Here is a 25,170-nt window from a genome sequence, read left to right as displayed (position 1 = left end):
GGGTGTAAAACATATCCTTGACTTCTCACTTTATAATAGATCACATTGTTAGAGTAGTTACATTTTCTAGTTGAAGTATGATCATGAATATTCCCCAAAAATGTTTCAACTATTGCACTAACCCTTATAGTATTCAATGCCATATATTATACACGGTCTCAAATCGCACATAAGGCATTCCGGCAGTCTCCTGAGTAGCAATAGTGATAGTGAATCCCGACACATGACGCATTCCATTGTAGTGTCCATTGAGCTGTAATAGTGATCATATGTACTGGCACACGAAGCATTCTGAAATAGTCTTCCATGAACTACAGTAGTGGTCATAAATGCCGTATTCCATTGTCTACAATTAGTACATGAGGCGTTCTATAATAGTATCTATTCGGCCGCACTAGTCATTACACATACTAGCATGCGAGACATTCCATCTTAGTCTCGAATAGTGATCAAATATGCCAGCACATACCACATTCCACAATAGTGTTCGGTTAGTTCTCGAATGATTTGCCAGCTCATAAGGCATTCCTACAGGAATCTTGGCTAATAGGTGTCAATAAGCCCGTAGTTAGTAATATAGAGTCCCTGTGTTCCTAGTACCCCAGTCTTAAAGCCCTTTGTAACGAGGTTAGGACTTCAGCCTTTAAATAAGACCAAGTCTATAAATGCATTATACTATAAGACTTTCAAGTGAAACACAAATAACAGTGGACATTAATTGCAACCTAGATAGACCGAAATAAATTTCAAGATATTCAAAGAGGAACAAAATATGTTAAATTTGTATCGTTTAGCTATGAATTTAAAATAGGCCAGGCCTTTTCATCAAACTGATGAATTAAATTTTTAAATGGAACCTGACCTTAATATGGAGTTAACATTTTTATTTTGTTTTAAATATTTTGCAATTTATACAAGCCAATCATGATTACAGTTTGATTGCCCTGTTGAATTAATATTTAAACTCAACATGTACGAAGTAAAAAAGTTATATTGTTGGTCTTATTTAAGACCTGATCTCTAATCTCGTATGCTTTTTCCATAAGTAACTGGAATTGACTTGTATCTCGCTGTTCACCTATAGAGTAGGAATTGATAACTGTATTCTTCGAGAGACTTCTATTAAATTTTCCATGTTATAGAGTAAATAGACTCACAATATATTGATTAAATCTATTTAGATTTGTGTAAAATAGCCTAGTTTGACACTTGTCAAATGTAAAAAGATTTTAATAGCAGTCTCTTGAACTATCTAACGCCTAAATGTACGACTTTTTGGATTTTTATAATGTTTTGTAATTATTACGCCATACTTGAAGTTTTTGATAAATTTACTACTCATAATAAATATTCCATCGACATTTTATAACAATATCTAATTTATGTATCAATAAATTTAGTTCTTAGATAATTGTAAATATTATTTAATTTTAAACATTTGTTACCGCGACGTGACGAAGTTTCTTTCAATAATTTATTCAAATGCTAATCTATGGAAGTTTGTCACTTGTAAATTTTATTGTTTTGTTCAGTATTGCATAAGCGTAGAGTATATATTATTATAATATTGTCATACCCTATAAATAGATTATTGAAATAAAAGAATGGAAACAATAATTTTGTGTATTATTTGTCAATTATTATTATTTATTTATTTAGTTAGTAATTCATTTACCTACACACAAAATAATAAAAGCGAAAATATAATAATTTTTATTAGATTATGTACTGATTTAGCTTATAGCAAATACTTGACCAATGTTATGATAGGCATCCTGATATAAGCGTGTTAAATCATTAATTGTAAAAAAAATATAATTATTATATTTTGACTAAGAAACAAATATATTCCGTAACCGTACGGTTGGATCTCGTACTATTTTTTCTAGCTATAAGAATTCAAATAAATGTGTCTTGGTTGGGCATTCAAAATTTCCTCCGACAACTCCGGTACTCTTTGGGAGACTCCCCTTCGACCACCACCATGTTAGTTTTTGATTGAAACTCAATCTTTAGCCAAATTTAAACTCACTAATAAAGTTATGTGGAAATGAATGTAAGTTATAGATATAAAATCTCATGCAATACCTTTACTGTAGACCTATTTTTAGGGTTCCGTACCCAAAGGGTAAAAATGGAACCCTGTTACTAAGACTCCGCTGTCTGTCCGACTGTCCTTCACACACACAGGGCTTCACACAGGGCTCTATCTCCTGAACCGTAATGGATAGACACTAGATATTTTTCCACAGTATGTATAAAAGTGGCCCCCCTATAACAACAAATACTAAAAATATAAAAAAAGTTGAAAATAAATGTGGACCCTAGAAGAAACCGCTATTTCTCGACGTTTTTCCCTTTCTTTATTGAACGATAATAGGTAGGCAGTTCAAATTTTCGCAATGCATTTACTTCAGTGGCTGTTATAATAAAAAAATACTAAAAATAAAAATAAATTACAATGTTGGTGGTACGTTCAATTCTCCATGTGCAAGTTCGACTTGCACTTGGCCAATTATTTAAATATAAACTACTATAACACTAAAGAATTTCGAATTAGGAATATTTTTTTTTAAATGTGCTTTGATTTAGTGGTAAGGCAGAGGGTATTTGCCTAAATTGAAGTATCGTAGAAATAGAATTGATAATAGCCTTCAGATCCAGGACAGGGGTGTGATTTTTTCAAAGTCTATTTTTATAGGTTTGCGTAGGGTTGTCAATTCTTAGATATATATTCTGAAAAAGTATATATTCTGTAAAGGATATTAAATGTTAATTACAATGATATGCTGCCTTTTCACCTTCTTCGGAGGCATATCCGTACCTACATGCATATTTGCAATACCTAACCATGATTCATGGATCATGATCCATGATGCATTTGATACAAAAAAAATCTCAAAAATCAAATGTAACGTCTGGGACGTAGGCACTACTTAAATGGGTATAATTTCGTATACTAAATTGGATTTAACATAAACATAATGAACCATAACATTGGTAGAGTTTCATATGCCTTTCTATGTCTCCACAATCTCAATGTTTACAGAAATATACAGATATTTATATACAAAATATATATTTGACAACCCTAGATTCAAACGTCCACGGTTGAATAACGATAAGCGCTTGCCCTAGGGGTTTTATTTATGTTTTCAATTTAAAAGGTCATGCTGGATGAATGGAGTCGATCCTACTTATTACATATTGAAATATTTAGTGCATATTATCTAGGTATTATAAAAACTATCGTAATGATTTGTAAACATCCGTAAAAAATTTATTATCCATTTCATATAAAGTTGGGATAAAAAAATATTTCGTAACAGTCCGCTATGAAAAATGTATGATGCCTACATAGGCATATTTTCATATGAAAATAAAATAAAATATACACCACCATACATACAACCAACATGTTTTTCGCTCCAAAACAGATCATCATCATCAGACTCTACGACGGTCGATCGATATTATATGTATCGATATTATATCGATATTATATGTATCTATAAGTGTAGCGGACAAGTATGCAGTCCACCTGAAGGTAAGTGGCTGCTGCCAAAGGATATCTGTTATCAGCCCCAGATGAGGTTTACATAGATGCGCCGCTACCACTGAAGACTAAGTTGAAATGCCTCGGAAAAGTATGTTTTCCTTACCACACCCTTCAAACCAGAACTCAGGAGCGTTTAACACTGCTGTTATTAGACAAAATTGGGTGTGGTGGTGATGCACATAGGGTTCTATCACCTTCAAAATATTATCTATCCATTTTTTATATTATTTTGTAACCTAGACTAAAAATAAAAATCCAACGTTTATTCGAACCGTGTTCATTTTCAGCGTATTCACTATTCAAATTCAATACCTAACAAACACGCACAGTTCGTGATTTTCTGAAATTCTCCAACTGAAATAGGCATCACTTCCAATGGTTGACTTTGGTTTTGCGCGATATTCCAGTTTTGTCAAACCGAATTTCGTTTAAAGCAATTCTAGCTTTATTGTTTTGTGGAAGCAAGATAGAAATCGTAGACTAAGAATAAAACATTCGGTCCGGCAGATGGTAAGTGGCAACAGCCGTTTATGGACATTTTTGACGACCCGCGTGGTGGAGCGGCCACCATACCGGTCTGACGCGCAAAGGGTCTCGGGTTCGATCCCCGGCCAGACAGATATTTAAATGATGAATTTAGATTTCTGTTTCTGGGTCTGGGTGTTTGTGTATTTGTCTATGTGTGTGTCCATGGCACCCACTACACAGGAAATCCTACTGTGGGTGAGTGTGTGAGTGTAGAAAGCGTTTATTTATTTTAATAAACCCCATATAGGACTAGACACTCCTATCTAAGGACGGCCACAGATGCACCGCTACTCCTGAGGACTAAGCTGGAATGTCCCGGAAATGTAGGTCTCTCTTACCACACCCTTTAAATCACAACACAACAGTGCTAATACTGCTGTTATTTGGCAGAAATAGGTGTGGCGGTGGTGCCGCTGGAGTCGACCCACAAAGAGTTCTACCACCTTCCAAGTTCCAAAGTTTATAGAAACTTGCAACAAAACATGCAGTCCACCAGATGGTAGGTAGCAACTGCCATTGATGTACATCTTTAATAAATCCCAGGTAGGGTTAGAGTACTACAGTCCGCGCTAAACTGCTAGTCCGCTCTTAAGTTGTTGCGAGCAGTTGTAGTCATACAATTTGCTATGGCGACGCGATTCATTGCTATATTCAGAGCGGACTAGCGGTTTTACGCGCACTGTAGCTGAGGTCAGCCACAGATGCGCTGTTTTTTGTAAAAAACTCAGTTGGAACGCCTTTTAGGTGAAGGTAAGTGTCTCTTCAACTTTAAAACATAACACAGCAGCTCAACACTTTTGTTGTAAGAAGGTGCTATTGATTGTTTTTAGTAATAGCAGTATTCATGAGTAACCGTAAACTCAACTTAATTGGGTTTAGTACCTAAAGAAGACATCAGACTTGAAATGATATGGTAATAATCCACAAAGTACCTATTTTGATCTCGAAGGAACCATTAAAAGGTACTCAGCGCCGCCGAACCTTAAAATTGCCTATCTATTATTTATAACTTTGACAAATATAAAGCTAAACGATTTGAAAATTTATTGCGTGCCACTAAAAACATTTTCTATTGAATTGTAAACCTTTCTCGATTTGTTCGCGATTGGTATTACGAATTTTGGCGGTGCGAATTTTATGTTGGTTAGTATTATAGCTAACGGTAACATTGATAGATATTTGGACTGTATAAGAGTATAGTGATGATTAATTTATTCATGGTAGGTAAATAAAACAATGTTCATTGATCACGGCAAACCGTAATAATTGGTTTGTTTTTATCTACAGACATTGAACGTTTCCAACACGGATCGTGACAGACAAACTAATATTTTTATATAAAATGTGTACAACAATAACATTAAACTGATTTATATCTATTACTTGCTGACCCGGCAAAGGTTGCGTTGCCATATAAATAAAAAAATGTTAAGAGTGAACAACCCCCCCTAACCTAAACCTATCACTTATGAAATTACGTATGAAAAATAGATAGTAGCCGATTCTCAGACCTACTGAAAATGTATATAAAATTTAGTGATAATCGGTAAAGCCGTTTTATATATAAGATTAGATGCAGACGACAACAGCCATATTGTATAGAAAAATATTTTTGTCTGCTACGGCACGTGTCTGACATGCTCACCGTATGTTGGATTATAGGTAGATTAGAGAAAAAGGCACCTCGAACTAATTTTTAACCGACTTCAAAAAGAAGGTGGTTATAATTATGTATTTTACGAGTAGTTATCGGTTTCAAAAACGCCAGCTCAACATAGCTAGTTACAAATGCGCATGGCGAGTAGCCACTTACCATCTGATGGAAGTCTTGTAAGCTACTTTTATAATATAAAAATCTCGTCGTTCTATCATTTACTTTAAGATTTTCTCCGAAGATATTTTATAACGGATCGTTTAACGTTCATGATAGTTGTCATTACATTTAAAAGAGAATCAGGCTGAAACTCTGCACGCAACGGTAGATTCCGCCCGACTTCATTGCTAATGCTTAGTTGTGTTCTATTCATAGAACAATACCTCTCTAACCAGTCAACCAAGTAATGATATATTTATGGCATATCCTTCTTAGGGTTCCGTGATTTGTGGAATTAAAACCTTATAATTTTTACAAGATTTTGAAAACTTTGCGGAACCAATACCACACTTATTTACAGGGTAAAGCAGATTTTGCGTTTTGGTGGAGGGATTACATATGAACCAACGGTCTTAATCCACAAGAGTGGCAACATATCGTTGATGGTCTTCAGGTAGAACGCCTATGTGAAGTTAGTTACTGTTACCAGATTTAATTTATGATGGGAACTGCATACTCGTTTGATACTTTTATTATAAACGAGCTACGAAGTAATATTTTCATCCCCTATTTTATCCCCTTGGGGCTAGAATTGATCAAAATCCTTTTTTAGCGGATGCCTACGTCATAACATCTACCTGCACGCCAAATTTCAGCCTGATCCGTCCAGTGGTTTGGGCTGTGCGTTGTTAGATCACTATGTCAGTCAATCACCTTTGAGTTATATATATTTAGAAATTATAAAAATTGGTACATAACAATACATCATGTCTAAGGTGTGCCACAATACTCGGCCCTCGCTGCTCTCATCCAGTCATAATGATGATGTACATACAATACTAGCCATTAGGTAGGTACATTATTGTATATCATTAGGTACTTTCATTTGTACCATCCATTCAAGCAAACTTGAAAGGACTCTAGTAGGTAACGGAGTCATTCGTTAATTTTACCAGAATTTAAACAGTAACTCACTCAGAATTCCGTTATAATTAGAGTTGTAATACGAAGCGAATTTTGAGCTTCATTACGCCCGCGTCTCGAGGCTGAAATTACTGTTTTAATGAGTGAAAAATCTAGTCTTCTCTTAGTTGTTTGTTTTGTAAATAATTAATTTTGTGCGTGGTAAGAAAATATCGCTCAAGCTTTGGTATTTAAGTAACTTTCTAGGCTCATTTTTAGAAGTTTTTTATTAACTTGCAATGTATGTAGGTATGTTACTTCGGTTCAAATCTTGTAAGTTAAAATTAACCTACTTACCGGCATCTGATTGGGCTAAAATTTTGCATGTGTGACATAGATCTATCACCTAGTATAAAATGTAATTGAAGTGTGAGGTATTCTTTGAAGTGAAGCTATATTTTATGTGAAATATTCAAATAATAAGTAAACGTTTAATTAATTAGTAAACTAATAAATAAATAATTATAAAAAGTAAATACATCTAGTTATAAATGTTTATATCATTACGTCATAGCCGGTGGTCAGTTAGCATAATTCACAAAATATTAATCTTCATCTTTAAAATATCTCTTTAAAAAATATATTTATCGGAGATCTTTCAAATCTATAAAAGATCTCGGAACAATAAACAATTGACAAATATGTACTGTTTATCCGATTAGGAACTATCAGGAAGGAAATACCCATTTATATGTGCATATAAAGAGGTATACAAGAAATTAAAGAAATACTCCAGATTTATAGAACAATCTTTATTGAATTAAACATTAAAGAAGCTAAAATGATTTCATTTAAATATCTAAAGACATTGACTTCTGAAATTAAAGTACGTAACAAACATTTTAAATTTAATACATCCAATACAATTATAAAAAGTATTTTTTATTTTAAAAATACACACTAAATTTTAGTTCTCATAGAAGCAACATTTCTACATGAAACTTATTTTTCTGAGCAATTTTTCTGACTTATAAGTATTTTTGTTACGTTTACTTTATTCTTATTTTTAATGCTAACAATTTACTTACTTTTATCTCACTTTTAGTCTAAAATTTTTCAATTAATGAAATTGTGATTAAAAAGCCAAATATCAAATATCTAAAATAGAAAAAGAATCGTAAAGTTAAATTAACTTACATTTCTAATTAATTAAATATTTATCCTTAGTTGTCATAATTTAATCCAATAAAAAGTAAAAATCGAGCAATCGACCATTTATAAAACTTAAATTAGTTATTATTAATACTAATATCTTAATAAACCCTCACCTTCCAAGTTTCAAACAAACATAAGAGTATTACCTATATGAGTATTTCTATTGCGAAATATACGCATAAAATTACTATATAATTTATTTTTGTGTGCGTTGCAGTGTTAGAAATACATTATATTGTACCGTCACGTATAATATTAGCACATAGATAAGTAAAGATTACTCACTCCTAACAAGAAAATGTAACCAGTTTTGACAATTCAAATTGTCACTGTCATCTACATATTTTCGTGTTTGAAAAATATTAAAAAAGTAATTTTTAGATCATTTACGAATGAAACGATATTACTCCGCATTTTTTCTTCGATTTCGTGTTTTTGCACCACTTAACTGCGCATTTCGGCATTGTTCCGCCTAAATTACACCGTGACAGACATTTAATGACTGACAGAATTGTCAGCCGTTTAAGTCATTTAATGGCTTCCTTTAATTACAAGGCGGTGAGATATCTATACTTATCTATGTCTTAGCATGACAACTTCTATAAAATTTTGAAATGTAAACATTCTTCTATTTCTAAGTTCGATCAAATATATATTGATCGAAGATTACTAACATTCTTCTAACAAGGAAGTGGTTATCAATTCGACCCCTTTTTTTGTTTATGCGATGACTTCTCGGTCTTATGAAATTCGACCCCTTTTAATTGCGTAAGAGGGGTTCCATTTTAAAAATATACGCAACATTTGTATTTAGTTTTTTTTTTCTAATACAAATGTAAAAAAATATCTAACATAGAAAAATAAACATCATATTTACATCATAATAATTTGGTTCATTGATTTTTGAATCATCATATTTAAGACCGATTGATTGATGAATTTACATATTTTAATAATTGATTTTTTTACCTAATTGAATTTAGATTGTTAGTTTTTTTCATTTTATTATATTTAGTTATAAAATGGAAAGTTTCTTTGAGAATTTTTTGCATCGTAAAAAACTTATAACTAATTTGAAAATATTTTACAACAATTTTATATTAAGTGTAATACATAAAGTCTAACATAAACTTATCATATTAGATACTACACATTTAACACATATAAATGCATATAATCGACAATAACAGATGTAGTGTAACATTTTTATTTTTAATTGACTTTTTGTAATAAAATATATAAATCTACGACACATATATATAATTTTATTAATTCAATGATACAAAATACATAAAATATATTATTTTATTAATTTTGAGTTATTTCAGTTACATTTCTGTTTCGTTTGTTAGAACTCATTTGGATTTTTATAAATATGACACTTTTAGGTAATTTAATTATACGGATAGCAATTATTTAGGAATGTGAAAAATACTTAAAAGATAAGAGTGTAGTCAGTCCACCATGGTGGTCAAATGTAGACTGACAGACAACATTCCAACACTTCAAGAACCTTTAGACATACCTATAAATCTTTTTACGATATTTTTCCTTACCATTCTATTAAGTGATATTTAATTAAATTACGCAATAAAATAAGTGACGATTTGTGAAAATGACAAATTGTAATTGGTAAAATAATTGTATGTAATTATAAATTAAACAATATTAATTATTACGATTCTTGATTTAATAATACATGTATACTTAATAAATATTTTAATTATAATGAATTAATGATTGACTAGAACAGTTCTCAACCTTTATGCAGCCAGGGACCACGAAAATATTTACTGTTGTTCGATACAAATATCAGAAGTATTACTTCGCGAACGCTTTCTCACTGTACCTGAATAGGTTGAATACCAATAGCCTAGATGATTCATGAATTCGGTTACATTTTCAATTACTTATTCTAATAATTCGTTTTCACTCCCAAAAATATATTCCCAATGTTGGCACTTCTATTTTATCACAGATCCTTGATGTCCCTTCTATATCATATCCTACGACCTCCGTGGCGGAGAGAGCACCGAAGTACCCTTACGAATCACTGGACAGAATCGTCTTAACATATACATCATGTGTTACTGTGTTCCTTCACATTAATCTGAGAAACCGCTCAACCAATTTCAATGACATTTTCTGTGTTTCGTTTGTTCCAGCTTGAAATATAGGACACATTTGGACCTTATACATTTATATTGGCAGGTATTGCCTGCCTGGGTCCACTTATATCATTACCAATTCCTCTTATCTTTATTTTATCAATCTTTTATTCTCTCCAATATAAGTGCGAATTAAATCGCTCTATCAAAAACCAGTCTCTTTTTCAACTCTTATCCAAACCTACGAGTCTTCATCCTGACTATCATCCCTCGTTTCCAATCTACACAGATAACTCTTGTAGCTGTCCCGCCTTTTCTTAGAGTCTGTATCAAACAATTTTCCCACGACAGAATCTTTAAATAAACTTTTTGGTGGGATGAAATTCTCTAATTTCGTTTCAATCGAGAATTTCCTACACTTATTCTCGTTTATTATGTTTCCCAAATCCAAAGAGTAGCTTTGCTTGATTTTCTTTGCTTTGAAACTGTGGCGTTCTTTAAAATTGCTTGGATTTTCAAACGCGGCTTGATTAGAGTTATCATATTCCTTAGCTTCATCTTCATAAGTTTGGTTTCCGTAGACATTGATTAGAATATCTTTTGCCGCTTCGCTTTTCCTCTTTGAAGAGCTTCGACTGAAAAGTAGACGCTCAGAATCAACAATTGTAAGAACGGGCGAATTGTCACTGACTTTTTTGCATGATTCTCCAAATACTTCAAGTTTCTTGTTACTAGAGCTGTCTTCTTCGTAAATTGTTTCGCCTGACCTCTCTGCATCTGACACCGTTTTGTTTTCCTGTATCGTGACCAGTTCAGAAACTTTTTGAGTTTTATTATTATCGTTATTACCGTCTGGTTCATCGATGCTTGAATTTTTATCTCTTAGTTTTTTAGGAGTGGTGGAAATGGTCGTTTCTGATGAATTACGGATAGTGACTTCGTTGAAAGTGGAAAGCTTTTGGGCTGACACTATCATGGTGTTATTAAAACCTTTTTCAATATGTGCGTCTCTTCCCTTGTGGACTCCGAAAATTCGCTTGATGGATTGACGGAACTGGAAATAAGATTTATTTGAATATATGTGAGACGTATTTCATAATTGTTTGATCTGTGCTTTAAACTGAGTTATTAACTCACCTGTGTGTTCATTCCCACGTAAATTAGGGGATCGTAGCAGATGGAGCTTTTGGCAACCAAAGCTGGAATCACACCCGCGCCCGGGGACACCTTAAATAGAAATCTCGTTTTAAAATACGAAACAGAGGAAAATAATACGTGACAAATACTTTTATATGCATGACATGTAAATAAATGGATTTGGAAATCCCAAATAGGAACCGCCTTACGGTGCTTACGGGTACAGTCCCATTTATGAGCTGTTAACTAGTATCTACAATATATTATGTAGTTCAAGAAGAGCTAATTGTAATTTGATCTAAAAGGTTAGATAGAAATGGCAAAAATATGACAGTTCATTAGTACCTTGACCTCCTACAATTGTTTATCTTCGAAAGACTCTCTATTTTAAAGGGAATAGCTCTCAATGGGACAGCACTCTTCGTTAATGTTAACACTTTACTGTCCCACTGTTGGGCAAGGCTCTTTTCTCAGGGAAAGAGAGGCCAAGGTTTTACATCACACTAGTCCAGTGCGAATTGCTGGACTTCCTTTGACAACATATTTCTTAAGAATTCTTACACTTTACACTTACATCTAACTTTGAAAAATCAGATCATGTCTGAGATTTGAACCTTCGACTCCGCCATTGAGCCGAGTATTTACATAAAAATCAAGATGATATCATATGATCTACTCACAATGCCCTCTGTGGCGAACTGTTCCATCAAAGCGAAGATCGAGTAAGGTGTCCAGGCGACGGTGAACGAGATTATCATGATAAACACCATGGTGGTAGCCCTGGCTTCAGCCCGACTCACACGACCGAGACGTTGGGAATTCTGGAAGAAATATGAACTTTACTTTGAAGTTAGCGCTTCAGTAGATACGTTAAACGATTCTTAACGGTAATAAATCTTAAGGTTTCGTGTTACCGGAATTTCTATTTTAATAAATGGGTTCTTCTTTATTGAGACGACACCGGTACAGCAACGATATCAACATCAGTGGACGCAGAACATCATGTTCTACCCGTACGGACTGTCGTCGGCGACACTACGTCGTATGTCGACCATCTTCATATATACTCGTTGTGTACACATGAGTATGAGGATATTACTTAAATAAAAGTAAAATAAATTAATTATCCTTCACTTAATAGAAGAGTTAAATAATTTTATAAGTCACAATTCGTATGCCATATCGCGTGGTCACCTTGTCGATCATAAATAAAAAAGCTGCCGGTGTCGTTCCTTCTGCACCAGTGTCGTGCCGATGCCGTGTCGTGCCAATGAGTGAAGAGCCCTATATTCGTGGCTATGCGTACGATATGGTGAACATGGCCAATTAAGTTCTTTGTAATTTTTGTTGACATAAAATATAAGTGTACATAATTAATATTTGAATTTTAATTAATTTATAATTCTCACTGGATTTGCGCAATAAATAATTGTTACTTGAAGTTCTAATACATTTGAAACCTTATACTGAGTTATATTTTCACCCCTTTCGTTACAGGGGGCGTAGCTCAGATGGTAGAGCGCTCGCTTAGCATGCGAGAGGTACCGGGATCGATACCCGGCGCCTCCAGCTTTATATCGGTATGGCACCTTTTTACTTTTGTATTTAATTCATTTTTAGTAGCATTATTGATACTATGGGGGAATTATAAATTCATTTCATGAATCACAATTCTTTTTTGCATCTTTTTTTCTAAACTTCCTTTTTTAAACGGAAAAATTGATATGTAATAATTAATATTTAATTATAAATAGTTATAAAATCAGAATTTGTATTTTTCCATGAGATCTAACCCTTGTGGACAACGTAATACATAAAACGGGTATATAGCCACAGCGATGTGATGTTGGAGCCGATTAAGGGCAAGCAAGTGTGGCCAGGAGATGTTGGGGTCTCATAGCAGCAAGGAGACACTATATAAGTTAAACTCAGGCGGCATCACTGCCACACCTATATCTGCCTAATAACAGCAGTGTTAAGCGCTGTTGTGTTCTGGTTTGAAGGGTGTGATAAGGTAGACATACTTTTCCGAGGCGTTCCAGCTTAGTTCTCAAGGGTAGCGGCGCATTTGTTACCGACCTCAGGTAGGAATATCTAATCCTATCCGGGGTTGATTACAGATGTCTATGGGCAGCAGTAGCCACTTACCATTAGGTGGACTGCATGCTCGTCTGCTACTCCTATATTATTATAAAAAAAAGCAACTTAGGAGGAAGATTCTCTGCAGCGGCGCATTTGTGGGCCGACCTCAGGTAGGAATATCTAATCCTATCTGGGGTTGATTACAAATGTCCATGGGTGGCAGTAGCCACTTTCCATCAGGTCGAGTGCATGCTCGTCTGCTATTACTATATAGAAAAACTAACCCGCTTCATAGTCCTGATGATGTTCACGTAGCTGAAGGTGATGATAGCGAGGGGGACCACCTGGCCCATCGCGAACAGGAACAAGATGTAAGTAAGTGTGTTCATTGACTGCTCGTGCCAGTTCACTGAACAGCTGGGAACAAATGTAAACATGGTTATAATAATGTGATATTAAAATATAATTATTTATTTATTTTTGTACACCTTAAACTAAGGGTTACAAAGGGTAAACTTAATGCCTAATGACATTCTCTGCCAGTCGACCCTGGGTGATGGCGATAGCATGTGGTAGGCATAAACATAAGCAGTAATGATAAAATATCAAGAAATACAACTATGGAAAAAAACATACAATATCTACATATAATAATTATAAATAAATATAAATAATATATAAATATATAATAAAAATAAAATATATACAAATAAATATATGACACAACACAGTGAATTAAGGAAAGTTGAAAGACTCAAGTATTGGAGGACATACGTAAGTAATGCTCCCGAACCATTCTCTTGAAGGTGTTCCTACAAGTGGCTTTCCTAATGTTTTCCTAATATAATAAATACTTAATAAGTAAGTGGTTAAGAAACTGGTTACGAATCCCAGACACGCACCTCTGATTTTTCAAAGTTATGTGCGTATTAGAAATTAATTATCATTTGCTAAACAGTGAAGGAAACATCGTGAGGAAACCTGCATACCTGAGAGATTTAAAAAAGAAATCTCTAAGGTATGTGAAGTCGACCAATACGCACTTGGCCAATGCGGTGGACTATGGCCTAATCCTTCTCATTATGAGAGGAGACCCGTGCCCAGAAGTGGGACAGTAATGGGTTGTTGATGATTGATGAAGTATTTAAAGTAAAAATATAGTAGGTACACATTTAGTTAATGCCGAACAACTTTAATGTAACTATGAATACATGCATTTTTCTATAATAATTGCTAAGTGACATATTTTATATTTTTAGATGACCTTTTTTGAAGACATTCGAACACACAACCCTGCTCACTTCCCTTGTCACTTGACGAGTGTGTGGACCCGCGGGTAAAATATGAATTTTCTATTGTAATTGTAATGTCTGTGTGTTTGCGTTATGGTAGATATAAATACGTCAATACGCATTTAGAAGAAAACTTTTTGTCTGCCACAACTACATTATAAAATACTAGCTGACCCGGCAAACGTTGTGTTGCCATATAAATAAAAAAATGTTAAGGGTGAACAACCCTTATCACTTAGGGGTATGAAAAATAGATAGTAACCGATTTTCAGACCTACTGAATATGCATATAAAATCTGGTGAAAATCGGTAAAGCCGTTCCGCAGGAGTACAGTAACTAACATTGTGACACGAGAATTTTATATATAAGATATAAATATTGTAATATACAATATGTATATTTTCGTACATATCGTACACATATACCGTACAATATAGTTTTTGTATAATGTGTGGTATGGTGACTAAGAATAGAAATATCCCCTTTTACATGCAATCCATTCTAAATGGAGTCTCTTCAATCAATCAATCAAAGTGACACATCAATTTATTGAGACGAGAGAAAAGGGTTGTAATTATTTTTATTTATATGAAACAATGCAAGTAGATATATTTTATGTACTATAGTTAGATCACATTGTGGCGACCTCCCGCTACTCATCAAGAGATGGAGCCACGAGTATTCTGAATCACGCTATCGAAGTTTTCTAAACATCTGGTATATATACAAGTTCCGAACTGAGACTGTCGGAGCGCGGCCGCTCCCCGGGCATGATCACCTAGCCCGGCGGGAGATCTTCCTTTGCCAAAACATAAATAAGTAAAATCAATTTATTAATTCAACTTATGCTGATTTCGAAAGTTTGAAACTAAAAATAAGTAGTAGATGTAGTGGAAGGTTCACATCTGTATCTGCCTGAAAGCAATGATAAGCGCTGCTGTGTTCCGCTTCGAAGGGTGTGGCAAGAATGACACACTTATCCGAGATGATCTAATTTAGTCCTTAGCAATGCCTCTGTGACTGACAGGTCGATCTTATCTAGGGTTGACTGCAGTAGGACTACCATGAGTTTACAAAAGTATTACTCGCTAGCGACTGCGTAAAATAAATGTATTAAAAATTGTACAACGCCTCTGGTGGTTACTCGTAGAACTAAAATCCGTAGTGACGTAACTCGATACGTAAAAAACCTATCGATATCAAATCGCTAGCGAATGTCATTATGATCTATTGCCATACAAATTCGGTCCCATGAGTCATTAATTTGACAGACGTTGTCAAGAAATACCGTAACGATAGTAGTTATGTTATTCACTAGCAAAATGACAATAGTTTTCTATTTACAATTTCTATAGTGGCGTTTCTATGCCAACTCATGGTAATGCTACAGATGTCCATCAGTGGCAGTAACCGTTTACCATCAGTAGGCTTATTTATCATCAAATTTATAGCTATAATCTGTAGAATTTGGCCAATATGAAAAACTAATTTCGTATTTATTGTCATCGATTACGATTCACACTAACCGCAGATTATTGCGTATTTCTCTTACAAATCCCATACTAATTTTATTACCAACCGTCCGTAAAGAAATCAAAATTTATTATTTAGCGGAGATCGTTAAATATCAATCTTTAGTATGCGAAAATCGCAGGGATTGAATATTAATAGGGGACTAAAATCGACAGTAATAACGTAACTATACATTATCATATTTTACGCACGAAAACTTTGAACTGATAAATGAGATAAATCTGCTGTGCTGTGAATTTACTGTGAATATTATCATTACATTAACGAATTTACATACATTTATGCAAGCATGGTTGAACCCAAATTATGAAGCTACAACGAATGATAATAATATTAACTTTTCACCAGCGTTACGTCATAATAGTATATTCATTATGAGCTAGCAGTGAAAGTCTAGTGGTTTGAAATTCCCAGGTTTGAGTCCCAGGCACCTTTGATTTTTCAAAGTAATATGTCAATTAATTATCACGTGATATGATGGTGAGGTCAAACATATTAAGGTCACACTTAAGAGTGCTATTAAACGATGTTCTGAAGGTGTGTGAAACCTACTAATCTTTGACCAGCGTAGTGAACTGTGGCTATAATTTCTATCAATCTCAAAGAAGTAATTGAAGGTCGTAGAACCCTTTGTGGTTCGACTCCGGCGGCACCACCGCCACACCTATTTCTACCTAGTAATAGCAATGTTAGGCGCTGCTGTGTTCCGGTTTGAAGGGTGTGGTAAGGGAGACAGACTTTTCCGAGGCGTTCCAGCTTAGTCCTCAGGGGTAGCGGCGCATCTGTGGCCGACCTCAGGTAGGAATATCTAATCGTATCTGGGGTTGATAACAGATCACAATTGTCCATGGGCGGTCGTAGCCACTTACCATCAGGTGGACTGCATGCTCGTCTGCTACTCTTATATTATAAAAAAAGAAGACCTTTGCCCAGTAGTTGGCCAGTAATGGGACAGTCCACAGCCACATAGACATTCCATATACGTATTCTATTGCGCTCGCCAAATGCAAATTAGTAATATTCACACACTATTGAGATTTTAAGAAGTCGTATAGGTTTTCCTATGTTCATTTTATTCGCCATTACAGTGATACATTTTTCTATTACGCCATAGATTAGTAAAGATACTTCGCCGTCTTGAAATTGAATGAAGCCACAAACGGCTTATTAGTAAGTTCTTTTTTTTAATTCTTGACAAATAAAAACATTTTTAGAGAACATTTACGAATAAATAACTAATACTGCGTAATTTACATAATAAATAAATAATTATTTAAAAATATTTTAGGGACATTTTAACACGGAGACGTGGCAAAACTTTTTTACGCAACAATTTCAATTGTCAAAACTGGTTACATTTTTGGTTACACGCACATAACTTTGAAAAAGCCTACTGTTCCGCGGCGTTTTAACTTAGTCCTTCAGGGCAGCACGGCATCTGTGACCAACTTATATAGAATCTAATGTTATCTCGGTTTGATTACAAACTTCATGGGTGTTACTCCTATATCTAAAAAGAAGAAAAGAAAGCAAGCATAGTGACACTAGCTATGCTTTATGCAAAATTATGTCAAAAAATGTCCTACTTATTTCTTCAATTTCATTTCTGTGTTGAACGAAAGCCTATAAATGAAGTCATTCGAATTTCGGTACGATCACGATGTGACGTCATCGCGTCAATTAGTATGCTTTCAATACATAGGCTTCTCTCTAAGTAACCCATCTGTCATCTGTCGGATGTTATTCATGGTTTTCCAATAGTGGCAAAATGATCGATGTCTCTAAGCTGTAACGAATGTTAGCTGACAAATACGACTAGCTTTTATTTGTATTGTCTGTATAAAGAGTAAATTCGTATCATATTAAATACATTCTAAGTATGTAATTGTATGTAATTACGATAATTTACAAAATTTAGATTTTTTTAAAAGCAGCCAATATGGGCGCAATCCATCTAATGGTACGAGTATGTGGGTTATATCGCCTATGGACATCTGTGTTAAACCCAGATAAGATTCGATTCTTACTTCGCTTGACATTGCTGTTATTGTGTTCAACCACCTTCTGATATTATTACGAATTTCCACAATATTGATTTTTTTATCAGTGTACCTATATTTATGTGCCACCATAGTTGATATATCATCTGTCTACTAGCCCATTATGAAAAGGCCTCTAATGAAGATAGTATAATGACCATGCAGGAAAACATTCTCGGCTTATCTTAAGGATTTACTTCCTACGTAATTAATGGGAAGGGAGAGATCGATGCTATTCTAAGACCCTTAGGATCTTCACTTCACTATAATATAGCAGTTTTAGAATAGATATGTTAGTATTTAAGCTCACATTTTTGCACAAGCACTGATAGCCTATTGGTTAAGAAACTCGGCCTCTTGATCGAGGTTCAAATCCCAGGCTCTCCTGAAATTTCAAAGTTATGTGCGTAATAGAAATTAATTATCACTAGCTTAAACGGCGAAGGAGAAATCTTAAAAAGAGTTCAGAAGTCTGTGAATTGTGAAGTCGACCAATTCGCACTTGAGCAGCGCGGTGAACTATGGCCTAATCTTTCTCATTCTGAGAGGAGACCTGTGCACCACATTGGGACAGTAAATGGCTCAATGTTGATGATAATGGTGGATCACATATTTATACCTAACGATAAGCCAGACGGGCTACCTGTTGGAAAGAAGGTACCGTGGCCAATAGACATGCACATTACAACATAAGAGAAGTTGCTCAAGTATCGACAGTTTTGAAGAAGAGCCAGTTTGTACCTTTCTTGAAGAACCGCGCTCCGGCATGATATGGATCTTCAAAACAGATTTTAACACTTTAAACTTGAACCAATATATAAGATAGCTAATCTTGTTTTTTTAACACATGTTTAAAGAAAAATGGAAAATATATTTCATAAACGTTTTCAATTATATTTCAATTAAAAACATTGTGTTTTTTTTATTTTAATAACAAAATATACAAGTAATATTACAGATTTTACAGGTTACAAAAATTAAAGCTCTTATAAGATCTTAGTCATAATTTTCAAAATCAACTAGCCATAGCAAATTGGTTCCCTAGACAGTAGTGTAATTAAGGAATACCGTCTAGAAAATTCGTGCCCTGCCTAACTATTTTAGGACCTAAGTGCTTACATATTAATGTAAATTCTAATTCGTTTATTCAAAATTCAATTCATTTCTAAAAGCGACTCTGTTTATTGCCTTTCGGTGGAATGATGTGGATGAAGCAGTGATAGCTTAGTGGTGGTAAATTTTGATCGGGTGGTCCGAGATTCAAATCCCACGCACGCACTTTTGATTTTTCGAAATTATGTGCGTTTTACAAATTAATTATCACGCACTTAAGCGGCAAAGGAATCAAATCGTGAGAAAACGCATACTTGAGAGATTAAAAAAATTGTCAATGGTATGTGAAGTCTACCATAACGCACTTGGTGGACTATGGCTTAATCCTTTTCATTCCGAGAGAAGCCCCGTTACCTGGGTTTTATTTTTACGCGAGAACCTTAAATAATGTGGTAAAGAAGTCCTCAAGAGTGGCAATATGCGGTAGACACTCGTATAATCGATATCAATTGCAATCAGCAATTTGATTTGGGATTGAGAAATTTTATCAATCCACGTTTGGACATCGTGGGCAGCTTAATTTCCAGCATTGGGGCAGGAATGGGTTGACACCAATAATGACATACTTATATCTATTTGCGAACATTTGGTTTCTTACGTTTTCATTCACAGGACCCAAATGCAAAATTGATACCATTAGCAAAATACATACACTTTTTGGTGTTATAGCCACTTACACAAGTTTGTAACTGGGTAGGCAAAAATCAATAGCCTAATTTGAGCGGAGTTTTGATTGCTTTCAGTTTTAGCTTCAGCTCGTAGATAAAAATGGAAAAAAACTTTCATTGCTGATCGAAAAGTTTAACATACTTCCCAGTTGGGCTTGGACCTTGTTTTTGATACTTAGGTCAAAATATAGGTTTGCATCATGTAACTTTGATTTATAACATGCTATGAAAGATGAGAAGATGAGAAGGTGGTAGAACCCTTTGCGGTTCGACTTCGGCGGCACCACCGCCACACCTATTTCTACCTAATAACAGCAGGAGCAGTGAGGCGCTGCTGTGTTCCGGTTTGAGGGGTTAAAGGGAGACAGATTTTTCTGAGGCGTTCCAGCTTAGTCCTCAAGGGTAGCGGCGCATCTGTGGCCGACCTCAGGTAGGAATATCTAATCCTATCTGGGGTTGATAACAGATGTCAATTGTCCATGGGCGGTCGTAGCCGCTTACCATCAGGTGGACTGCATACTCGTCTGCTACTCCTATATTATAAAGAAAAATAATAAAATAAAAAAAGATTGTTTTTTAATAATATCATTCTTTTATAATAAAGAAGTAGCCACTTAGCGTGGAACGCATGAGCGTGCGTTCCACCTGATGCTCAGTGGCTCATGGATATTTTTAATCAACCCTAGATAGGATTAGTGTCCTACCTATGGTCACGGATGCGTTGCTGCAGGATAAGAGTCCTACCTATAATGGATGAGCCACAGATGTATTACTACCTCTGAGGAATAAGTTGGAACGCGACGGATAAATATGTCCTTTTAAAAGCAGAACATGGGAACGTCTAACACTGCAGTGCCTTCGGAGCTGAAGTGAACTAAAAAGCAAAAAGGGTCGAAATTATATTATATCATGTTGGCTAAGTGTGTATTTACATCTAATATTGACAGCAAATTTATGACAATTTATTTTTAGGCACACATTTGAAAAATATACCTTATAATAATATGCCTTATAATGTTGTCTGATTTCTCCCTTAGGCAAATTATATTTCTAATAGGCACCAAATTTAGGAAATTCAGATAGCATTCGAACCACTGTTTCTGACTGAATGGAATTTCAAATCACTAATATGTAGGTCAGAATTCCAATTCAATACGTAAACAGCAAAGTTAGAAACTTAGTACTCGTATGTTATGAGTATGATAAAGCAAATATCGTTCGAGCGCTAGATTTGTGTTTTTCGCTTCCAATGTACTTTTGAAGAGAAATATGCATTTTTAATTTATTTATTTACAAATTTGTGTACACAGAGACATAAAAAAGAAGGCATTAAAAAGAGACATAGTACAGAGCTACTTATTTCAACCTGAAATTTCTTCCAGCAGCCCCTATGGTCGGAAAGTTTATGTAATAGGCAAACATAGTGTGCACAAAATAGATAGGTAAGATAAATAAATTATCATATACACGATAACGATATTTACACGGTAAATTTAGACGCGATCTCAGGGAGTGGGGTCACATGGATCACGACCAAAACCGTCGAATCCGACTCGGACTTGGTGATTTTCTTTTTCGTGGGGAAACCCTCCATGGATTCCTTCCTACCGCGGTATATATATATTTAATAGTGGTGGCAGTGGAGAAGATATGCAAGACTTTACAAATCTTCATCAACAATCCATTACTGTCCCACTGCTGGGCACGGGTCTCCTCTCATAATGAGAAGGATTAGGCCATAGTCCACCGCGCTGGCCAAGTGCGTATTGGTAGACTTTACATACCTTTGAGATTTTTTTTTATAAATCTCTCATTTATGCAGGTTTCCTCACGATGTTTTCCTTCACCGTTTCGCAAGTGATAATTAATTTCTAATACGTGCGTGCCTGGGATTTGAACCTCGGACCCCTCGATCAAGAGGCCGAATTTCTTAACCACTAGGCTATCACTCCTTTTAGGCTTTTAAACTTTACAAATACTCGTACTAAAATATACATTTAAAACGCTTTTGGAAACAATGGTCTAATTTAACCAAATTTCCCCCAAAATTGCTGCGGTCGCGCCTGGCTAAATTACATTGTAACTTTATTCAAAATCTATTAGTCAATCAATAAAGTTAATAATACAATTTTAACTAATAGGAAACAAGTCTACATTAGTGAAAGTTCTCTTATCCTTACTAATATAAAAAATCCGAAAGTAACTCCCGTTTTATCCCGGAAATCCCACGGGAACTAGGGATGGCGATCTAAGATCTATTAATAATCGGAGACTCGATCATTTGGACCAAAAAAAAATATTTTAATCGATATTAGTAAGGATTGAATCGTAAACTATGCATTTGATCAAGTGATGATCTGTAGGAAAGTTGTTGTCCATGAGCCCATGAAGGTTCCAGAGTTGGTACGACCAATTTTCGCCAGATGGTGCCACTGTCGTTCCAATGAAGGTACGATTTTTCAGTTTTATGTATGTTACTATGTCATATTATTTTCTTTTAAACGCGGGCGAAGCCGCGAGCAAAGACTAGTACTATTTTTTTTTGTAAATGTTACCAACCCACACTTACTTATTTTAGCTAGCTATCTAGCTATACGAGTACATCTAGTTCTACCTAGCCATCTAGTTAGCTAACTAATTATGTAATGATGTAATGTAATGATGGATACTGATTGTAAAAGGAATACAGTTCCATGAAGTATAGATGTCTATGTATTTAGACGAAGTCTGCATTGAATTAGTTTATACTTTTAACAAATTATTTTTAACCGTTGTAGAGTTTTAGGTCGCTGGTTTCTAATCCGAAATATAATTTGGAACCCTTGTGCGCTAGTGACGATAGTGTAGGTGAGTAAATGTATAAATACCGTAGAACTGTGCGGTGCTCCCTTCGGCGACCGATCGACCGTGATGCACACACACTCGCGACTCCCAAATAGGTCCCCAGGACCCCCGTAATAAATATAAATTATATTATGCGTCCCGTGACGAAATCTGAATACCGACTGTCCGTACAAATGTGTGTTATGACAGAAACGTCAACCTTTTAAATTTTGAATTTACTCCTTTTATTTATCATCAGTATTTCGACCAGTTCTAAATACTGAACATACCCCCGCCCGAGAAAGGCCAAGCCTTTATCAACCAAAATCCAAAAAATAAAAGCTTACACCGAACATATAATAAACATAAATTAACACAAACAAGTTTGTGACAACCCTATTCCGAAGGCAGCCTACAAAACTTAACCATAGGCCGAATAAATATAACCGATGTTTTCAGTTTATCCGAATAATACAATCTTTCTCAGGCAGTAAATCCAAAATCCATACTAATTTCCATTTTTAAAGAAGGCAAGTTCTCTTCTTTTAATAAAACTAAATCTCCAATTTTAAATAATCCTCCAGGTTTTATCCATTTACTTCTAGTTTGAAGCGAGTAAAGATATTGACTTCTCCATCTTCTCCAAAATTTTTTGATAAAGAGCATGCGCCAATTAACATCTCTTCAATCTATTGTTTGGTAAATCCGCCAAGTTATATTCCAGTTCCAATAATAAGATTTACCTATTAAAAATGAGCTGGCGTTAAAACGTCAAACCCAATGAATCTTCCGTAACCACACGCAATAGTCTGGAGTTGAGAACTGCTTCCATCCTGGTAAATACAGTTTCCAGCTCTTCATAAATTAAAACAAGTTCACCGATTACCCGTTTCAACAAAGTTATTGCTGACTTTACATCTTGTTCTTCATCAAAATGTCGTCTTGCATATGTATCATTTGTCCTACATTCAAACGTAATGACATGTAAAAGAGCCCGCCGTGAAGTAAATGTAGTTAATGCTACAAGAAAACGTTCCGTCGTCAAATCGTTGACACTAAATGTTCATTGTACAACCTTTGCACAAGAACAAACAAAAAACCTACAAAATTTAACACCCTAATGTTTTAGGATTCCTTAACCGCGAAACCCTAAGGATCTTTAAAACAAAAGAAAAGCAAAATCCGTTTGCAATGTGAAATACCCCGGCGGTATTCACCCTATCCGTAGGTAACGAAACCATTAAATGTGTCAATGATCTACCAATTGACCAAAAGTAAAACAAAATATCCTACAACGAAAACAATAGACCTATACCGATTAAATATAACGAATAAACTAAAAAATATAAAAATATTAACCCGTAAAACCGCTAAATAAAATTCACAACCTTTTTTCGAAATTTATTTACCGTACGACGTCTTTTCATGTTAGAGAACCGTTTTCTCACCGATGAAAAAGAACTATTTACCGTAAACGTATCTGGTAAATATGGCGAACCTACCGCATATCGCCGTGTATCATCCCGTTGATTATTATTTTTATTATAAATTTTATGATTCAAATGTCTCCAATCCGCAATGGCACTAGAATTGTCGTTAGTGTCCCTAACCTTATGTACCAAATTATCCGATTTTATATTCGTGAAAGTTTGGCAAACGTTAATATTCTGGGCACCTTTATCATTATTTACCGCGTATGAAAAAGGCCCGGACAATACATAACCAAAAATAGTTTGTATAGCGTGAGGCAAATTATTATTTATTTTAACAATATCCCCGAGCATAACCTCTCCTAATAAATCCGCACCGATTAAAATATCAACCTCCCGACTAAGGTAAAAATATTCATCCGCAAGAGGTAGTCCTTTGTAATGACTACAAATCTCTTGAGGTAAATTGAAACTAGGCAACTGATTAGTTATTTTATTTAAAATAGTAGCGGTAGTTACCAATAACAGTCGACATGAAAACCGCGGCCGAATCGTTAAATTAACCCCATTTCTACCACTATCCACTGGTATGCCACTCAGTCCCGTGACTGTAGAAGCATTTGTTTTAAACCGTCTTAAACCTAATCTATTGGCACAACCCTCCGAAATAAAACTGCCTTGACTACCGTTGTCCAATAACGCACGCGCTTCTTGATAGTGACCATGTTCATCCTTAATATGCACCATGGCCGTAGACAAAAGAACCGTACGATTAAACATGTTACCTTCAATCAGGTTAGAAGTCAACGAAGCACCACCTTGATTCGAAACCGTAATATTTGCCCTGTTAGGCCCGCTAACAGATGAAGTACATGGATTATCCTCCACCCTATCCGTGACAACATTAGTAGCATGTGCCCTACTGT

The 25,170-nt window shown here is 34.9% G+C and overlaps 1 protein-coding gene and 1 non-coding gene across 2 annotated transcripts in view; one reads left to right on the top strand and one right to left on the bottom strand.

Annotated features, from left to right (window-relative positions):
- Positions 1-9,383: 9,383 nt before the first annotated feature.
- The window catches only part of LOC140750771 (parapinopsin), a 43,013-nt gene continuing 27,226 nt past the window's right edge, over positions 9,384-25,170 (bottom strand). Inside the window, exons 4-7 of the mRNA XM_073084523.1 lie at positions 13,630-13,762; positions 11,944-12,084; positions 11,264-11,353; positions 9,384-11,180 (exon numbers count right to left, since the gene is read on the bottom strand). Coding sequence (XP_072940624.1) covers positions 10,368-11,180; positions 11,264-11,353; positions 11,944-12,084; positions 13,630-13,762 — 1,177 coding nt within the window. The 3' untranslated portion in view covers positions 9,384-10,367. The remainder of the gene's footprint in view (positions 11,181-11,263; positions 11,354-11,943; positions 12,085-13,629; positions 13,763-25,170) is intronic.
- Positions 12,760-12,832, top strand: TRNAA-AGC (transfer RNA alanine (anticodon AGC)). The gene has a single exon. It is a non-coding gene; the product is annotated as a tRNA-Ala (tRNA).

The sequence above is a fragment of the Epargyreus clarus genome, unplaced genomic scaffold, assembly GCF_041222505.1.
Source record: "Epargyreus clarus isolate Ecla_fem2 unplaced genomic scaffold, WU_Ecla_fem_2.2 ptg000001l, whole genome shotgun sequence".
Lineage (NCBI taxonomy): Eukaryota > Metazoa > Arthropoda > Insecta > Lepidoptera > Hesperiidae > Epargyreus > Epargyreus clarus.
This window is presented reverse-complemented; position numbering and strand designations above follow the sequence as displayed.